This window comes from Ictidomys tridecemlineatus, chromosome 15 (assembly GCF_052094955.1).
Source record: "Ictidomys tridecemlineatus isolate mIctTri1 chromosome 15, mIctTri1.hap1, whole genome shotgun sequence".
Lineage (NCBI taxonomy): Eukaryota > Metazoa > Chordata > Mammalia > Rodentia > Sciuridae > Ictidomys > Ictidomys tridecemlineatus.
The window spans coordinates 57,161,286-57,180,024 of record NC_135491.1 but is presented as its reverse complement, the minus strand read 5'-3'; the positions used below and the strand labels follow the sequence as shown (position 1 = coordinate 57,180,024).

The following is an 18,739-nucleotide window of genomic DNA, read 5'->3' as shown; positions in this document are numbered from 1 at the left end:
ACACGCAAGGGCATGGAGGAAGCGCATCTGTTGTTAAGGGAAACCACTGGCGGGGGAGCAGGCGGCGTGACCCACTTTACAATCCTTAGTGTTTCCACCACGGGGCCTTGCACAAATCACAAATCACACAGCCAGCGGAGAGCCCCGACTTCTCCAGGTCACGCTTTCAGAGAAAGCGCTTTCCAAGTGGCCAGGGAGTGCCCAGCAGGGACAAGCCCGCTTCTGGGTTTATAACCATGCTTGTGGGCACCTGGAGGGCAGGGGCCCCAAGCGGCTCCCTCTGGCTTCCAAGTCTGCGGCCCCTGAGCCGGCTCAGGTGGGCCCGCGGGGACGGGCCTAGAGCCTGGCCCAGAGTGGCCCCTGCTCACGGCCTGGGCCAACCAGAGAAGGGGAGGGGAGGCGGCCCCGCCCCTCCCCCAGGCCGCCCAGGTGCTCCCTGGTTACCAGCCAGCCGTGTTTGTTAGAGCGACCGAGCGCTAAAAATAAGCTTCAAAGAGCCTCCCTCCCGAGCCCCCGCAGAGTTGTTATGACAACGGGCCCAGGGTCCCCCAGCCGCTCCCACCCCGGCAGCTGGCTGTGAGGGGGCGGGATCCCGCTTCGGCCTCAGCCCTGCGACGGGATGTCAGCCTCCTCCCTCCAGCTCTGCCTCCCTCGGGTGGGAAGCCACTCGACTCTGCCCCTCCCCAACCCCAAGCCCACCGAAGTACTAGTGTCCTTTGCAAAAGACGTGAAAAAATACAGAAAAGTAGAAGCGATGTCACCTCAATCCTAGAGCGTGACACACCCTTAGCGGAGGTCCGTAGGTGGATGTGTACCTGGAGCTTTTGGTGACAATAATTGCTGACACTGCTAACTGTAAGTGCTAACTGGGAACCTGGCTCTGAGGTCAGCCATCGGGACATCATTTTCCTAATCCTAACAGCACCTGGTGAGTGGCACGGCCAGAATTCAACACCACAGATGATCCCCGAGCCACCTGAGCCCCAAGGCACGTGGTGGACTCCACTGATCACAAGCCACCCTGTAAAGGCTGTGTCCTTGTGCCATTCCCCCACCTGTGGGTGTGCCACGCTGTGCTCAGTCCATCTCCTATGGTGGCCAGTCCCTTGGGGCTGGCTGACTGTCCTGGATCTCACGCACCATGATGCCACTGCCTGGCTCCACCTGCTCAGGCCACTGCTACCTCAGAGCAAAGCCCTCTTTGTCGTGATGTCCCCTGGCAGCACAGGACCCCACTGGCCACTCTGCTCCTGGGGTGCCTGCCCAGTCCTCAAGGCCCATCCTTTGTCTGCTCTCCACCCCCATGCCTCACCTCGGGGGGACCCGTCCCACGGCTCCCCGACTCCTGTCCTGATCTCCAAGCCAACTCTGCTGTGTGTGTGTGCCTGTGGCGGCCGGCCGCTGGGGAGAAAGGGGTGTCAGGCAGAGGCGGGCTGGGCTTACCTTGTTCTCCAGCCTCCCAATCAGTTCCGCCAGCCGGCTGATCTGGGCTTCCAGACCCTCCTCCTTTGGGTCCCCAGTGACTAAGAGAAGCACATGGTGGTAAGCAGGGCCAGGCCTGGGGTAGGAGCACCCAGCCCTCCCCAGGCCCCACCTGGGCACTCAGTGTCCTGAGGCTCCCAGGCAGGCCCCTTCCCCACCAGGGCCACAGCTCTCTCACCAGGTGGCAGGCTCTTCCCTGGCTCCACAGCCATGAGCTTGTGGTTGGGGGCGTGGGGAGGAGAGGGGCTTCCATACCAGGTGCCCATGCCACCGTGGTCGGGCTTGCTGTGGTTCTGTCTGCAGTGTAAGTGGGGAAACAGACAATGACGACAGCTGCAGGACCCTGGACACATTCAGCAGCTTCAACAGGCACTTATTAAGCACCAACTGTGGCTGCAGTGTGCCCAGAGTGCACCCTGCGGACTCCTGTCCCCTGGAATGGGCGACTTGGTCTTCGTTTTGAAAGAGGCGGAAACAATGCCCACAAAGCAGGTGACTTGGCCAAGGCTAGCTGGGGTCAAGCCAGGGCCAGAACCTGGCTGGGCAAGGGTAGGGCAGATGCCCACCTCCTGCCCAGCAGCTCACTGCGTCCCCAGGCACCTGCTGGGCCCAGGCTGTATGGATACCAAGTCCCCTCCCTGCCCCACTGCCAGTCAGGGTTACGTGCCTCCTGGTGTGGGGGATCTGGGCTTGCACTACAAGACCCCCAAAACGGGCATCCTAAAAGACATTGAGAGTGGGGACACGGCAGGACAGAACTGGGATCCTAGCCTCTCCTGCCCCTGCACCCCTCCCCCATGCACACTGACCTGGGGCCCAGCTGGCTGCCTGCACACGGCTCACAGGCACTGTGCATGGCAGGGACTTTGAAAAACGCTTGGTAAACAAACAAATCCTCATGCACAAGGCTGCTGGGAAACAGAGGCCAGGGATGGAGCGCGCACACCCGCCAGCGCCTGCCACAGCGACACCCTGTCACCGAGCATCGCTGCCTTGGTTCACTCTGGAATCCGTCTCCTGTGAACCCTGACCGCTCAGCACGGCTCTCCTGTGTGGATGGAGCAAACCTGGCTCCCCAGGGAGTGGGAAAGGCTCTGGGGTGTCAATCACGGCAGCTCTACAAAGCAGCAGCAAATTAAATGTGTCCCTTAGACCATGAAGGGCTGAGTGGGAGGCCCCGGCTGCGGGGTTTGAACCCGAGGCTTGTGCCTGGAACACAACATCCTGAGGGGCTGCTTGGTGGGGAAACAGGCTGCACCCAGGGACCCAGGGACCCAGGGCGGAGGGCGGGGGGGTGGGGGGCAGGCCCGTGTAGCCACCCACATGAGGAAGCAGGCCCGGTGCAGGCGACCATCTGTGAGAACCACAGGAGGACCCGTGTGCCACTGCGGATGAAAAGGGCAGGTCCCGATCAGGACAGGAAAACAACACACAGCACAGAAGAGCCAGGCGTCAGCTTCCAGAGTGGCTCTCGGATCAAGACTGGCTACAGACATGGAGCTCTGCCTCCGCGCGGCATTCCCACCAGCGCCCGTGCCCGGGCTCTGCACCCTAGGTTTCCCAGGTGCTGGGCACAGTCAGCACCTTTGCGATCACATCTGATTGAGGCAGCTCCGTGCCAGCCGGGAAACACCCCGAACTCCCAGCCCAGGGCAAGCCCTCTCCCCGGCTGCACTGTGCCTGAGGCTGTACAAACTCCAAGCTCTAGAGCGGGCTCCACCCAGCGGCTGCTGCCATCTGTGAATTTTCTTTCCCCTCTGCACTGGCACATCAGCTGCCCTGGGCAGAACTGGGCAGGAGAGTCTGCCTCAACCTGGGACTGGGACTGCTGAAGGGAAGGAGAAAGGTGCCCCTCTCCAGGAACCAGGCACACAGTCTCCACCTGGCACCACGAGGGGACTCCGGGCAGGAACAAGGGGACTCCGGGCAGGGACAAGTCCTTACTGAACACTGAGTGACACTGGGACAAGACCACCCACTTTCACTTCTCTTTCGGTCCTCCCGGGAGAGCCTCAGTTTGCTTCTTCCCCCTCTTCAGTGCCTCCCGCAGATGGCCCAGTCTCTCTGTGGGCGAGGAGGCCGGAGTCCAGCAAGAGCATGGCTGATCTCGCTACTTCATCCAGGGCATGGGGCGTTCTTAACCATAAGAGTGGGCCAGACAACAGGGTCACTCTGCACCAACGGTGAGTGTCAGGCGGGTGCAGAGAGCCTATGGGTCTCTAGTGGCACCTTAACTGTCCTGTGCAGGCCCTGCATGTGCACACCAGGTGTGCATCTGGCACAGCCCACCTCACCCACCCCTCACGGTGACAGAGAAGCAGCTAGGTATGCAATCCTCCTGTGCTGCAGCCTGAGACACGGAGGCCCAGAGCAGCAGCTGGCCTGTGCACACGGCACACCCCAAGTGACCCTGCAGGGTCCCGTCCACGCACCGGATCTGGCTGGTCTGCTCTTCGATGGCCTCCACCGCACTCTCCACAGAACTCAGCAGAGACTGGATCTGATTGGCCGTCTCCTTCAGGAGGAAGCGGGTCACAAACTGGTCCACGTTGCTCCCGCCCTCATACACCTGTGGAGGGAAGGGAAGGGACATGGAGGAGAAGGGGTGGGGACAGAACGTGGAGACGCGAGGCACCTGGGGTCAGTGTCCTTGCTTTGCAGGGGGAAGGGGATACTCTACTGCTTCTGCATCTTGGAGGCTGTAGAGTAACCAAGACAGGGCATGAACTCGGACATCAAGGTCTGAACCCAGGTTTTACCACTTACCAGCCTGAGGCCTACTGGAGCCCAACAGGGCCACTGTACTCTATCTTACAAAGTTGTAATGGGGATTCAATGACCACATCTACATAAAATGCTCAGTCCAGTACCTGTCACAGCAAATAATAACCAGCTGGTATGATAAAGGTGATGGTGATGATGTTGGTCGTGGTCATGGCGATGGTGGTGATGGTGATGATAATGATCACGGTGATGATGATGTTGGTGGTGATGGTGATGACGACAGTGATGGTGGTAGTGGTGGTGATAATGATGGTCATGGTGATGATAGTGATAGTGGTCATGGTGGTCATGGTGATGGTGGTGGTCATAATGGTAGTGATAATGATAGTCATAGTGATGTGATGATGGTGATGGCGATGATAATGATCACGGTGATAATGTTGGTGGTGATGGTGATAATGACAGTGATGGTGGTGATGATGGTGGTCATGGTGATGGTGGTGATGATGGTGGTCATGATGATGGTAGTGATGATGGTCATGGTGATGGTGGTCATGGCGATATGATGATGGTGATGGCGATGTGATGATGGTGATGACAATGATGGTGGTGGTGGTAGTGATGATGGTGAATATAATGGTGATGATGATGATGATCATGGTGATGATGATGATCATGGTGATGATGACCATGGTGATGATGGTCATGGTGGTGATGGTGGTGGTGATGATGGTGGTGGTGATGATGGTGGTGGTGGTGGTGATGATGATGGTGATGGTGGTGGTGGTGGTGGTGATGATGATGGTGAATATAATGGTGATGATGATGATCATGGTGATGATGGTGGTGGTGGTGGTGATGATGGTCATGGTGATGTGATGATGGTGATGGCGATGATGGTCATGGTGATGGCGATGACAGTGATGGTGGTGGTGATGATGATGATGATGGTGATGATCATGGTGATGGTGGTGGTGGTGGTGATGATGATGGTGAATATAATGGTGATGATGATGATCATGGTGATGATAGTCATGGTGATGATGATGATCATGGTGATGATGGTGGTGGTGGTGATGATGGTGGTGGTGATGGAGGAGGAAATGATCATGATATTATTGCTGGTGCTCAGGGCCAGTGGCACGACACTGATCAGCAGTGGTGTTTATGTTGCCGTCACAGAGCATCAGGGAAAAACTTGTCATGATTTGGCTCCGCCTTTCCTCCTCCAAGGAGAATTCTCCGGGCTCTTGAGTATCATGTTGCTAAAGAGAAATGACAGAAGAAACTCAAATACAGCCAGAGGGTTACAGTGGCTCCCCAAAGAAAGAGCAAGGCTCAGTGCTCAGGAGGAGTGGGGGAGCAGCTCAGGAGGCTGAGGACCAGGCCAGGTGAAGCACCGTCCCCTGCTGTCCTGAGACTCCAGCGCCGACTCTTCTCATCACTGAGATTCTTTGGGCTGCAAAAGGCTGCCCAGGAGATGGAGACCCGGCTCACCGGGGCCACTCGAGAGCGAGAAGAGGACACTGCTGCTGCTCAAACCCTGTGTTCCCCAGCCTCCCCCGAGGTCCGGGCCACCCGCTCCAGCACTTTGGAATCCTGCCCAATCCCTGGCAAGGGAAAACAGGGCTCCCAAGGAAAGCAAATTAAACCATCCATCACCCTGACTGGGAATTAATTAGCAATAGCCGAACAGAGGAGACATGGCGGAGAGACAGAGGCCGAGGAGGGAGGCAGGTAAGGCTCTGACGGGAACGTCCTGGGTCAACACCCGGCCAGGGCTGCGGGGGGACTGACCCCTGGCGGCTGGGCGCACCACAGTGATGGATTATCCTTCCTAGTGGACAGCTGAGGCCACACACAGCCCAGTGACCGCTGGACTCTGGACAAATGAACAAGACGACTTAACTTGGTAGAAAAAAAAATGGAACTCATCAGAGGAGGCCGCTGGAGAGTGGCACAGCCGGAAACCAGCCGAGGATGTGGGCTAAAGGCACCCACCCCGGGGACGGGGATGGGTCAATAATGGCCTGGCGCAGAGGAAGCTTTCCAGAGTCGTCCTCCGTCACAATCGCGGCCTCAGCCCAGAGACCAGCTCTGCAGACGGCAGGGGGAGAAGGAGAGCCCCGAATCCCACACCCACCGACGGCCACTCACATGCAGGAAGACGGGAGAGATCCAGCAACCGGTGAATCCGACTTTCACCGGATGAGCATCTTCCCAGAACAGCATGCTCATACGCCCCTGAGGCTCGGAGCTCGGCCCAGGGAAGCGGTGCCCACAGGACCTGCGACCACGCAGCCCAAGCCTTCAGGTTACGGGTCCCTAAGTGAACCGGACAGTCGGACTCCAGTGACCCTGCATCAAGTCAGTGGACCATTAAAAAACAGCCCGAATCCCAGAGATTCCTTCATTCCCAAAAGGAACCGAAAGCATTTTGTATTAGTATAAAAATGCGACTAAGGGTGACCAGGGCTTTAAGAACGTCACTAGTAAAACGACAATGAAGATTTTTAACTTCTCAGTCCTGACCAACAAGCAGCAGACCATCAAGAGGAAGAACGTAGGAGGGATGAGGAAGGGTTAAAGAACCGGGAGAACAGGAGACCACAGCAGCAGCCGGGGGACAGGCGGCCCATGCCCCGGTGACCTGCCAGGGCGCACCGTCCCCAGAGCACAAGGGGCTCTAAAGAGCTGCACAGAGCACTGGATCAATGTCACCGCAGAGCTAGCGCCTCAGTGAGAAAGTGCCACGCAGGTGAGGAGGGACACCGTGAGGCCAGGAGGCGCCACAGTTAGATCTCCACGGCGGGCAGCAGGAACTGCCACAGGTGTCACAGCTGTGTGACATGGCGGCCGATCACCATGCCTCGATGTCATGCTGAATACCCACCACTGCACAATAAAAATATCACGAAAGTCTGCACGCACCAAACCTCCTGGCCGAGACGAAGAAGGGAAAACGTTTGGATACAAAGGTGACGAGACAGCAGCTCGGGGAGGAATGAGCCCTCCACGCCCCACAGGGAGGAGAAGTCGGCCCACGGTGGTCAGGGAGGCGCAGGGCCTCACCAGGGAGCGACTGCAAGTCTCTGAAACGGATAAAAGATCCCCGTGTGTCTTGTCTAGTCCACTTTTTGGGACCACCTAGAAGTGATCCCGTCTTGGAGCTGCTTTTAACACCCCGCCAGATGCAGAGAACTTGGAACGACGCAGCACTCACGGGCACGCTGGTGGGTCCTGCCTGGCAGAGCGTTAACTGACAGCGCTCCATTTGGCACCGTCCGCAAATTCACTTCAGAACCTCCGCACGTCCCAGAATGGTCCACTCGATCTCGTTACAACAATGAAAGGAAAAGTGAATGAGAACAGCAGACTCTTCCGAGAACAGTGAGACCGAAAGAAGGCACGTCAAACCCATGGTGGCCCAACACAGCACTCAAAGGTCAAACCGAGTTACCAAAAACACCTGAGCCTTCCGTTTCACACGGGGCGTGTGTGTGGGGGGACCAAACAGCCACGACCGCAAACCCCAGGAATGGGGAAGGAGCTTGTAACAGCGACACGTCAATGAGAAAACGTATCTTGAAACGTAAATAAAAGTAATGGGCTGTTTGTTAGAAACGACTAGTTCAATCAGGCCTGTCATATATACAAAATTTTACATATATATGTAAATTTTTTTAGTTGTCATCAAACCCCAATACCTTTATTTTACTTAATTTTATGTGGCGCTGAGGATCAAACCCAGGGCCTCGCACTGCTAGGCGAGCGCTCTGCTGCTGAGCCACAACCCCAGCCCTCAGTATATAAGATTTTAAGATGTAGAAAATGGTGTCAATTTAAAATAAGATCTGAGCGGTAACATTAGATGTTTGATTGTTCTTACTCTGTTAAAGGAATCTGTTGTGTGTCAAACGGTGTTTCAGATTTTTAAAAAAATAGTCCGAAGACCATGCCACGTGTAATCGATGATAAAACCAAACACATCCAGGGCAGTTTTGTTTAAAAATATACTGAAATGAACATAAAGAGTTAAAAAAAAAAATCTAAGGAAAACAGGGCTTGCCTTAAAGTACCTGCTAGAACGCGCCCTCCTCTGGCAACACCTTGGCCCAGCGCACAGACCGACCCGGGTTTGGGGAGCCGACTCACGCACAGAGGCCGCCCAGAAGCCCCTGCCGGGGCCCCTGGAGCCACACCCACCTCGGCTCCTGGAGGAGATTGAGTGACACGGGCCAGTGCTGAGGACTGGGCTAGCGGCCACAGGACGAAGTCCCCGTGAGGCTTTATCACAGGGAGCCACAGACTGTTCAATACGAGTCTAAAAATAGAACCCAGCATCCAGAGCTGAGCAAGATCATCTGGTGGTTAAAAACACAAAACTCCACAGTGGCGTCGAGAGAACTCGCCACCCTCCTAGGACAGCATCTAATAGAGGCGGGCGACGCCTCTCTCCAACAGGCTGGAGCGGATTCTAAAATAAGAGCTGGCATTAATACCATGATTAGTGGAAAAATCCTAGAGCGGCCACTGGAAATCCAGCACAGCCAGGCAGCTGGGGGGCGTCAGCGGAGCGCCTTGGAATCCAGGAAACGCCACACTCCCGCGTGACGGGTACAGCAGCAGGACCTGCGAGTGGGGCTGCTGACCAGGGGGTGCCCGGTGCCCGCGGTCAGCTGCAGCCAGGGGACACGAGAACAGAGCACACCCGAGGGCTGCATCAAGAAATGGCAGTCACCACCTTGAGGACCTCGAGGACCTGGGAGCCACCCCGGGCCACAGACAGCAGCCCCCACCCGCCACTGGTGCCCAGTTCCCGGGGCAGTGGCCAGGCCGGCCTGCACGGCACAGGAGATGGTGGACCCCCTCCTGGCTGGGGGCCTGCAGCCGGGCCTGGGGGCCCAACCAGGGCCAACAGCAGCACCACCGCACCCTGCCAGGGAGCGGCCCCCTCCCAGAGGAGGAGAGGGCCACGGAGGGGCCCTGCTACACAGCACCCAGGGGCGTGTGGCAGCCTTCCATGGGCCATCTGCAGCTGGCCCAGAATCCCTGGGCCCTCACAGCGCTTCAGGACAGAAGGCGCTCAAAGACGGTGTTAAAATACACTGGAAAGCAGCAGGACTCGAGCAGCGGCACGGTGGGCCAGGAGAGCATGTGTGCCCAGGCAGTGACCGGGCAGCAGCTCACCACGCTGGGCATACGACGGGGGCCTGATGATGAAAACTGCCGGTCGCCCTGCTCGGTGCAGGTCCTGTGCTAAGCGGCTGCCACAGTCCTCCCCAGGATGGCGAGACGGAGGCTCCCGTTTCACAGAGGGAGCAAGTGAGGCTCAGGAAGGGAAGAGACTGGCTCGGGCCCTTCAGCCAGGTCTGCTGGACGCCGTCCGCTCAGCTCCCCAGCCTCCGCCAGCATGGCCTCCCTGAGCTCTGGTGGGCCGTAGCCCTGGCTCCTGCGGGTGTCCCCCCGGGGCCCTCTCCAGCTCCCTCTCGGTGGGCCTGGACTCGTGTGCCCAAGCGGCTGCCCCCACCCCTGCTGACAGCCCCCCGGTTCCCCTCCTGCCGTGCGCTGTCTTGCAGGCCCCAACTCAGTTTCCCCTCCTCGTTCCCTGAAGCTTGGCTGTGACCCCGCTGGGTTCCCTTTCTGCACCCCGTTTCCAGAGCTATGAAATGGAAGGTGAAGACCACCCCGGAGGCCCCCGAGACCAAAGGAGACGCGGAGGGTGGGGCCTGAGCACGCGCCAGCCTCCCCATGTCCTCAGGAGGCTCCGCGGCTCTTCCCTGTGGGTGCGGAGAAGGAAGCCCAGGGCAGTGGAGGGTGCTGTGACCGTCAGGGCTGGGGAGAAGGCCCCAGGGAAGGCTCGCGGCACCCAGCCTGCCGCCTGGCTCCACTGCCCTGTCCCCACCCTCCGAGGTGGACACGAGGCAGCAGGACTGTGGGCAGGCCCTCTCTCCAGGACACAGCCCCTCCACGGCCCAGTTCCCAGCTCTGCGGGGGCTCCCTGCCTCTCCCATAAGACCACCGATTCTGGGGTCGCTGCCGAGGCATGAACCCGGGGCTCCCTTCCAGTCCCGCAGGAAAGGCACGGGTCTGTCAGGCGTGGCACCTGCCCAAGGGTGGGTGTCCCAGCTGCTGCCCATCCCCATTAGGTGGGAAGGGGCCTCATGCCCTAAACAAGCATAAGGGGCGTTCACCAAGCTGCTCCGCTCACTCCGCGGTTTATCCAGGAGCCCAGCCCAGCCCAGCCCCGCCCAGTCCTGTGGTCACACAAGCAGGAAAACTGACCTTCTTGGTGTAGCCCATGGCCTTGAGCACAGAGTGATTCAGCGTCTCCAAGGACGCCAAGACATCCTCATAGTCTCCCATGTGGTCCACAAAATAATCTGGTGGGGGAGGGAAAGGCGGGGTAAGCCAGATTCTGCCCTCACGGCCTCGCCCTCCTTCATCCCCCTGCATCCCATCCGGGCACCTACCACACAGCTCCTTGGTGTCCACGTGGCTGGGGAGAGGGGGAGAGAGAGTCAGCAGCCCGTCCTTGCCCTCCCCTGTGGGCCACGCGCCACGCCCTCTCCGTTCTCCAGAGGGGAGGGGGCAGCGGTGAGGGCCGTCTGCCCGCCTGTCCTCATCTTGAGGCCCACAGACCACAGAGTGAATGGAGGGCAGTGAGCGGGGCTCAGCCGGGGGCTGGGGAGAGCAGGGATGGGGGTGGCCCCAGCCCAGGCACTGCTGCCCCTGGGTCCCGGCTCTGCAGGACAGGGACAGCCCTCCTCAAGGCGCAGCCCGGGTGGTGAGCAGGCGGGAGAGGGGTTCAGTTAGCTGCAGGGGGAGGTGGGGGCCAAGCTGCAGTGGATTGGGGTCCAGGTCGAGGCCAGCAGCCCGACACCATGGTCCAGGCCGGGGCTGGAGAAAGCCCGAGGCTCTGGCTTAGGGCGGGGTCAGAAATGGGTGACATCTCTGCCACTGCCCGTTCTCACTGTCCACGTGTACAGGCAGAGCTGAGGGTCTGTCCTTGCCTGGCCAAGACGCTCACAAAAGACCGATTCTGTGACAGTAGCCAATGCAGAATCGACCTGTCCCCTCCCCACATCAGCCCGGGCAGTGAAGGCCACATGGATCGGACTTTTGGACGAGCAGGGTTGGGGGTTTGGGGGCCCTGCCTCGCAGGGGCCTGGGAAACGAGGCTGGCTTCGGGACAAGAAGGGACAGCGGCTGCCCACGGCTGTGTGCGCCCTGGCCGGCCGGGGCTCACTTGGTGTTGTCGGAGTCGATGGTGTGGAAGAGGTCCTCCAGCTCGTTCTCGTTGAGGACGCCATCGGCGAAGAAGAGCTGGAACTCCTCCAAGGACAGCTTCCCGTCATCTGTAAGGTGGTGAGACGGCAGAGCAGCTGGCCTCTACAGATGAGGCTGGCAAGGCCCAGCGCACCCCCCCATCCAGATAGGCCCAGCCTGGACGGCCCACCCTGGAGCCCGTCCCAGCCCAGCAGAGAAGCTCCGTTTCAGATCACCCCGGCCCGGCCAGCCGGTTCCAGTTAATCAGCAAACTCCGGTTCACAGAATCCCAGACTCACCCCGGGATGCCCAGACCCAGCCACGACCCTCCAACCAACAAGTGCTACAACAGCTAACCCTCCGGGGCTCGCTGCAAAACAGCCATCTGCATGCACTCAAGGAACCGAGTGTCCGCCTCCAGGATGGCCTCTGTCCCATCTCCGCCCATCCCAGCAACACGCCACAGGTCAGGGTGCAGCTGAGCCTGTGGGCTGACCAACGCCTACTGCTTCCACCTGGTCTCTCCACGGTGACCGGCAGACCCCGGCCCTCGGGCCTGACTCTGAAGAAGGACCCAGCCCCTCCACTGGGCCCATCCGCAGGGCGGCCAGAGAGCCTGTCCATGGTCAGCACTACTTTTCTCTCTGGCCATGAACACATCTTTCAAGGCGCCAGACCACCAGGGAAGGAGGTGCCGGGCAGGGCCGAGCCCAGCACCACAGGAGCCTGCACAGCTGTGGTCTGGGGTGGCGGGTGGCGAGGCCCTAGAAGAGGGTCCCATGCATCCGCCCTGCACTCGCCTCCCCCATCCCCCTCCGCTGGCTGTGTGCACTTATCTGTCGGAGACACCGCTGGCCCCACCGGGAAGGTCTGGTGGGATCAGGTCAGCCTGGGCCACTGAGGGAGGCAGCTAAGGGGGACTCCAGTCCTGCGTGTCCGCCCTGCTCCTTCCATTGCGGACCTGCCGAGCGCTCGGCATCTGGCCCCACACCTGCCCCACCTTATGGGAAAGCCGCAGAGCATGGGCAGAAGGCCACGCAGCCCCTAGTGAGTCGGCAATCAAGGTCAGCTGCTTAAGGGGAAGACCCCTGCAAGTCCCGGCACCTGCGTGTGATCAGAGACGCCCCTCCCCCTGCGGAGGGACGAGGCCCAGGATTGGAGTGGAGTGCCACCTGGACCCGAGGCCTCCGTCCCCTTGTGCAGGGCACGACCTGCCCGGTCGCATATGGCAGGCCCTCTTGGGTGCAGAATGGAAATCATTCTTAAAGCTTAAAGGCCCCGTGCTTCTGCCTGCACCCGGTGCCCTGCCAGGCCCACAGCACACTCGGGGCACCTTCAGGCCCACGGCGGCTCCCCGCGTTTCCCTGGGGGCCGTGAGGCACCGGGCTGGGAGAGGGGGACATGGTGTCGCAGAGGAAGGAAGCATCTGAACCTTTCAGACACAAGCCCCTACACACCAAGACCCCGAAGGCAACTGTGAGACCTCCGGCCAGCTCTCGCGCTCTGGGACCCGTCCAGGTGTCCTGGCAGGGGGCAGCCTCCCCCAGCACCCCTTCCCTGCCCCCACTGCTGCAGGCTCTCCACCCGAGGCCCGGCACCCCACTTTACAGGGACAAACCCAGGTCCTACAGCTGGAGCTTGAGCCCAGACCCTCAGGCCAACCCAGGCCGGGTCTTGTGACAAGACCCCTCATCTACCCAGCCCTCAGCAGGGGCCAGCACAGTGCCCCCACTGCTTCTGGCGGGGGACGGTGAGCAGTCCTGTCCTGCGGGGGGACAAGCTGAGGCCAGGCCTGGACGTGCTGCGGCTATCTGCCAGGTCTGACAGGCACCAGGCACAGCGGGTTGCAGCACCCGCCTCCCTCTCTTCCTCTTTGTCCCAGCACCTGGGTCCTCTCTGCACCAGGGAGGACAGGCAGCAGCCGGCCGTTCCCACCACAAAGGCTTTCAGCTGACATTTACCTTGAACATCAACCACCACGGGCCTAAGGAACCTGTATCAGTTAATGAGGCAAAACTCCCTCGCCCCAGGCTTCGGGTCCAATTAGCCCAGCCCGCGGCCAGCACTGCCATCTCCGCCAGAGAAGCTGAGCAGGGCCTTCTCAGGTGTCTTCACTAATTAGCACGAGCTTGGCCCGAGGCAGTGGCCTTTCAAACCTCAAGAGCCTGGTGTCCCTGGCCCTGCGGGGACAGGGTGGCTGGCCCTCACCTCTCTGCCAGCCTTCAAGTGCCACCTTTTGGGTTCATATCCCAGGCTGCCTGTCAGGGTCCCCACTCCAGGTGTCTCCTGGGGACCTTGGCCAAGCCGGACTCTGTCATGGGTGCCCCCATGACAGGCCAGCCCTCAGGTCCTCGCCGCTGTAGTCTCCGAGGCCTATGCCCTCTGATCTGCAGCCCGGGTGGACACTGCACGCTCATCTCCCACCCCCCACGCACCCCGGGGTCCTTCCCTAGGTGCTTGTGATCTGGATCATCTGCGCCCGCGCCACGAACACCTACTGCTGTGGCTGCCCCCACGCCTTGTTTTTAACCTCCAGCATTGAGTCAGAACCCCACCTGCACCCTGCCCACCTCAAGAACACCATCTGCTGCCCACACCTTGCTTTGTCACCCGTGAAAGGGGAGCAGTTCATCCAAGGAGTCCTGACACACTGCAGGTGTCTGGGGACCGCCAGCACCCCACAGGGGGTCAGCTTCCAGGGGGCCCAGGGGGCCAGCAAACGCCTGCTGTCAAGCCACGCCCATAGGTGGCCCTTCTCCAAGGGACTCAGTGCCTGTCAGCCGATGAATTTCGTAGGAGCCAAGCCTGGAGCTCCTCTCTGCCCGTAAGCCCTCGGGGTGGGTGTCACGGTCCCCTTTTTCAGATGGGGAAACGGAGGCCCTGAGTTTGGTGACATTCTTGCTCAGCTGTCAGCGGCTAAGCCAGGACATGAATCCCTGGCAGAGGTGCTGCAGAGGCTGGCCAGGCACTGTCCCTGCGAGGGGCAGAGGAGGGGCCCAGCCTCACCTCCTGCAGGCCCAGAGCCTGGAATCTCCCACTGGAATTGGCATCTCACACCACGTTGCCCTGGTGACAACCCCTCATGGCCACACGGCAGTGGTGGGAACACACAAGACCCCGGGAGGAGGAGTGGCTGCAGGAGTGACACGAAGGTCCCTGCAGCTGTGCACAGGGGACAGAAACAGCCTCCCACAGGGTGGAAGGGCACGGAGGGCACATCCCACGCACCCGGGGACAGCAGTCGGAGGCTCTCACTCCTCGGGCAGGAGTGTGGACCCACAGCCGGGCTCCCGGGGCAGGCAGGCTTCCTCCCCCGCAATCACCCTTCAGCTGAGGCCCTGAGTGTGCAAGCAGCCCCGCGGCAGGGGACAGAACCAAATCCCCACCTGCGGGAGGAGCCGGGCTGGCAGCCTCAGGCCCACGCCCAGGGACTCACTCCAGAGCCCTGCAGCAGGACGCCGGCCTCCTTCAGCTCCCGGCGGAGGCTCTGCAGGCCCAGTGCAGCGGCCATTTCTTGGGCTCCACTTAATCTTCCCACGTCCTCCCCCTCCTCCCCTCCTGGCGTCACTGCCAATGGCCTTCACCCTGAGCTGGCCTCCCACGCAGGGATGGGGTTGGGCAGGAGACCTCTCCAGGTCCTCTGTGCCTGCGCTCCAGCCCACAGTTGACAGTGACCCCAAGGGAGGAGGTGCTGGGGACCAGGCCGTGGCTGCGGCTGCTGCATGGGGAGGACCCCTGGGGTGGGCGACCCCAGCTGCTCACAGCTCCTGCCTGGCTCTTCCCAGAGCCCAGGGCAGCAGGCAGGGTAGGTGTCACAGCCTGGGAGCAGATGGGACAGGGCATCCTGGGAGAGGTCACAGGGATGCTCTGAGCCCGACGGTGACTGTGGTGCTCTTAGTGAGGCGCAGGCTGAGGGCCCCTGCCTCCCTCCTGGTGGGTCTCCCCAAAAGTCAGGAGTGGAGGAGCCACGAGTTCCTGGGCCACAGCAACGTGGGGCTCACACTGCTGAAGTGCTGAGAGGTACGGGGCAAGGGCTGGGGGTCCATGACGCAGCTCCAACTTCCTTCAGCTGCTGAGCAACCCGGGGGCAAGTCACTTAACCTCTCTGGGTCATCAAGCGCTGACAGTAGAGGGCAGCTGCCCCCACTGCACTGGGCGGCTATGAGGACGGGCCCAGGCTGGAAAGGACTTGGAATAAGGCTAGGGCTTCCTTTAAAGGGTAGTTCTGAGGCCAGTCCACCGCCCTGGGCAGTCTATGCAAGCACAAGCACATCAATGGTCCTCCGAATCACAGGCCCAGCCCGGGGCCCTCGCAGCACCCGGGTATGCAGACGCTACGGGGATGCCCGCTGCGCAGGTGGGAAACCCAGGCCCAGGGCAGCACCAGGGCCCGGCCTTTGATTCGAGAGCCTTTAGGTTCCAGGTTGTCCACGTCTCCTACCCCTGATCCCGTCCCCGTGAAGCATCAGGACAGAGAGCCTGCTCCTCACTCAGCGGACAGCCCGCGAGGTAACTCACCATTTTTGTCCGCACGTCGGAAAATCTGCAGAGAAGAGAGAGGGGGTCGGCCCTGAGCTGGTAGGGGCCAGGCGCCCCCCCCAGGAGAAGCTCTGGCCCAGGGAGGAGACGTGGGCAGGGCCCGGGGGCAGGGAAGGACCTGCAGGTGGAGGCTCCCAGCCCTGCCTTGGAAGGGCCACCCCCTCCCTCTGCGCCTCCAGCCTGCCCCCGCCTGCCTGTGGCAGCCACACGCCCTGCACTCACACGCCCACACACATCCCTGCAGGTAGGCCCGGCCACATCCCCACGGCTCACCCACCCACTGCCTGGCACTCAGCAGGGTCCCACAGGGCCACACTCCTTCCACACCCTAGGGCCTCTCCAGGGAGGCTGGGTGAGGTCTGGAGGAGGTGTCCCCCAGGTGTGGCCAGCCAAGGGCAGGACAACCCCATTGTCTGGACAGGGGAGTGGGTGAGGGCAGGAGGCCAAGAGCTCGGATGACCAGCTGTGGACATGGGGGCAGGCCCTCTGCAGTCCTCTCCAGACAACCGGCCTCAAGGTCAGCTGGTGACAGGCACTGGGTGTCCAGGAGCAAGGCAGTGAAGTCGGCCAGGGCTGAGAGCCCTCAGCCCAGGCTGCACCTCAGAGCCCAGGGTCTGCTGCTCAGGGCAGACCTGGGTCAGCCTCCACAGTGACCTGGCCACCCACAGAGTGAGGTTCCAGGGCCAGCAGCTGCCCCACCTGGGGCTGGTCAGCATGTAGAGAGTCAGAACGTGCACTTTGCCCAGGCCCCAAGGGCTGGGTCACCAGCACAATGAAGTCAGAAGGGCTCCCGGGTGTGGGCACCCCCACCCAACAGAACTGGCTGATTTCAGCCACCCCCAAGGAGGGCAGTGACACTAGCAATCCGCCCCCCCCCTCCCGTGTTCTCCCAGATACCAGGGGGTCTGGCTGGGCCCAGTCACCTACGTGGGAGGTGCCACCCCCTCTGGCCATCTATCTCAGTCCTCACTCTGGAGCGAAGGAGAGATGCCCTTAACCACCCTGCACCCCTACAAGTGACAGGGCAGGGGCGTCCCAGCCCTCCCAGGCCCAGCGTGGAGTCGGCCGGAGGCAGCACTCTGCCTCCCCGCTTCCCCTGCTGAGCTCCCACGCCAGCCGGGCCCCCGAGACCCAGCCTGGGCACCCACACGGCTGCTCCCGACTGGGCAGAGATCCTTAGGGCAGGTCCTGACACGGCACAGTGGACATCCGGTGAGGCTGCCTCTGGAGTGGGCATGAGCACCTCCCCAGCCCCTTCCCTGCTTCACAGATGAGCACACCTAAGCCGAGCCCACATGGCCAGGCAGAGGAGGCAGAGGCTGGCCGCCGGGCAGGGCTTCTCTCAGGGGAGGCTGTGCTGCGGCCTCTGCCTGGGACTTTGAGCTCACTCATGCTCAGCCAGTGCAGCTGTGTGCCCTGTGTGTGTGTGTGTGTGTGCAAGCATGCACAAGGGGGTGTGTGCGCCCAAGGCCCCAGAACGCCCCCCTTCCAGCCCTCCAGTGAGACCCACCTATGGGATCAGGGAGGAGGAGACAGGAAACCCAGGTCCCCCCACTTGCAGGGATGCGATGCGTGGTACACATACGTGCACACACTCACACAGAAACACCCACAACCATCACAGAAACCCGTGACACACGCAGAGGCACCCCCAGCTGCACAGGATCCCCACTGGGACCCGCACCCTCCCTGATCCCCCTCCTCCTGCTGCCACATGCTTTAGTGGGGGGAGCCTGCTGCCCCAAGCCTCCCCCACCCAAGATGGGAGAGTGAGGTGGGCTCTGTGGGTGGTCAGGATGGGTGGGGAGCTAGGAGGGGGGAGAAGGATGGAGCTCTTGGTGGGGAGGGTGGTGGGGAAAGGAACGGCAGGGCAGAGGGGCTCAGAGTGGAGCGGGTGGGGAGCCGAGGGGTCCCAGCACTGGGCTGCGGGTGGGGGGCGATGGTTCTGGGTCCACGGACAGGAGACAGTGGGGACTTGGCTTTCCGGGTGGATGGGCAGGGCCCAAGGGTCTCTGCGGCCCAGAACGGGAAGACTCAGGGTCCAGAGCAAAGAAGAGGGCAAGAGCCAGGGGCGTGGGGGGTCTCAAAAAAGTATCGCTCCGGGCAGGAATCCGGGGAAGAGAAGCGGGGGTGGGGGGCCAGGGGCTCCTGTCCCCCCCAGGTTTAAATAGAGAGGGTTTGGGTAGAACAGAAACAGGGGGCGGTGGCTGGGAGCAGGGGCTCAAGGGTCCAGCCCGGATCCCGGGAAGTGGAAGCCAAGAGAGAAGTGGGGCCGACCTGGTCCAGGCGGAGACCGCCCCGGGCGCAGAGGGGCTGGGGGCTCGGGACGCAGAGAGCTGGGGTGGGGGTCCTGCCGCGGCCTCCGAGGCGGGTGGCCGGGGTCTCCTGCTCAGGGAGGAGGGGCCCCGGGTGCCGCCGGGCCCCATGGGAGGAAGGGCTCGGGTCCCAGGTGGGGCTCCGCCGGGCGGGGGTCCCGGCCCGCGCGTACTCACGTCCAGGATGACGGCGGTGCCCCCGCGCGGCGCGGCGGGGCCGGGGTCCGCGGCGGGGGCGTCGGGGACCAGCGGCGCCCGGGGCTCGCCCATCCTGGCGCCCACCCAGCGCAGCAGCCCGCCCAGCGCCCGGCCCTGCGGCGGCGGCTCCCGGAGCAGCCTGTGCGCGCCGGCCCTGCACAGGCGCGCCGCCCGCTCGCACATCGCGCCGCGCCGCCGCCGCCCGGAAGCCC

At 61.6% G+C, this 18,739-nt stretch overlaps 1 protein-coding gene across 2 annotated transcripts in view; it reads right to left on the bottom strand.

The window, feature by feature from the left end:
* The window catches only part of Necab2 (N-terminal EF-hand calcium binding protein 2), a 23,283-nt gene extending 4,544 nt beyond the window's left edge, over positions 1-18,739 (bottom strand). Inside the window, exons 1-8 of one of the 2 annotated variants that reach the window (XM_078032741.1) lie at positions 18,507-18,739; positions 15,994-16,018; positions 11,456-11,564; positions 10,680-10,705; positions 10,492-10,589; positions 3,915-4,051; positions 1,661-1,779; positions 1,444-1,523 (exon numbers count right to left, since the gene is read on the bottom strand). In XM_078032741.1, the coding sequence (XP_077888867.1) occupies positions 1,444-1,523; positions 1,661-1,779; positions 3,915-4,051; positions 10,492-10,589; positions 10,680-10,705; positions 11,456-11,564; positions 15,994-16,018; positions 18,507-18,710 (798 nt within the window). In that variant the 5' untranslated portion in view covers positions 18,711-18,739. Of the gene's footprint in view, positions 1-1,443; positions 1,524-1,660; positions 1,780-3,914; positions 4,052-10,491; positions 10,590-10,679; positions 10,706-11,455; positions 11,565-15,916; positions 15,957-15,993; positions 16,019-18,506 lie in introns of those variants that run through there. The other variant, XM_040280001.2, reaches the window with a different exon arrangement.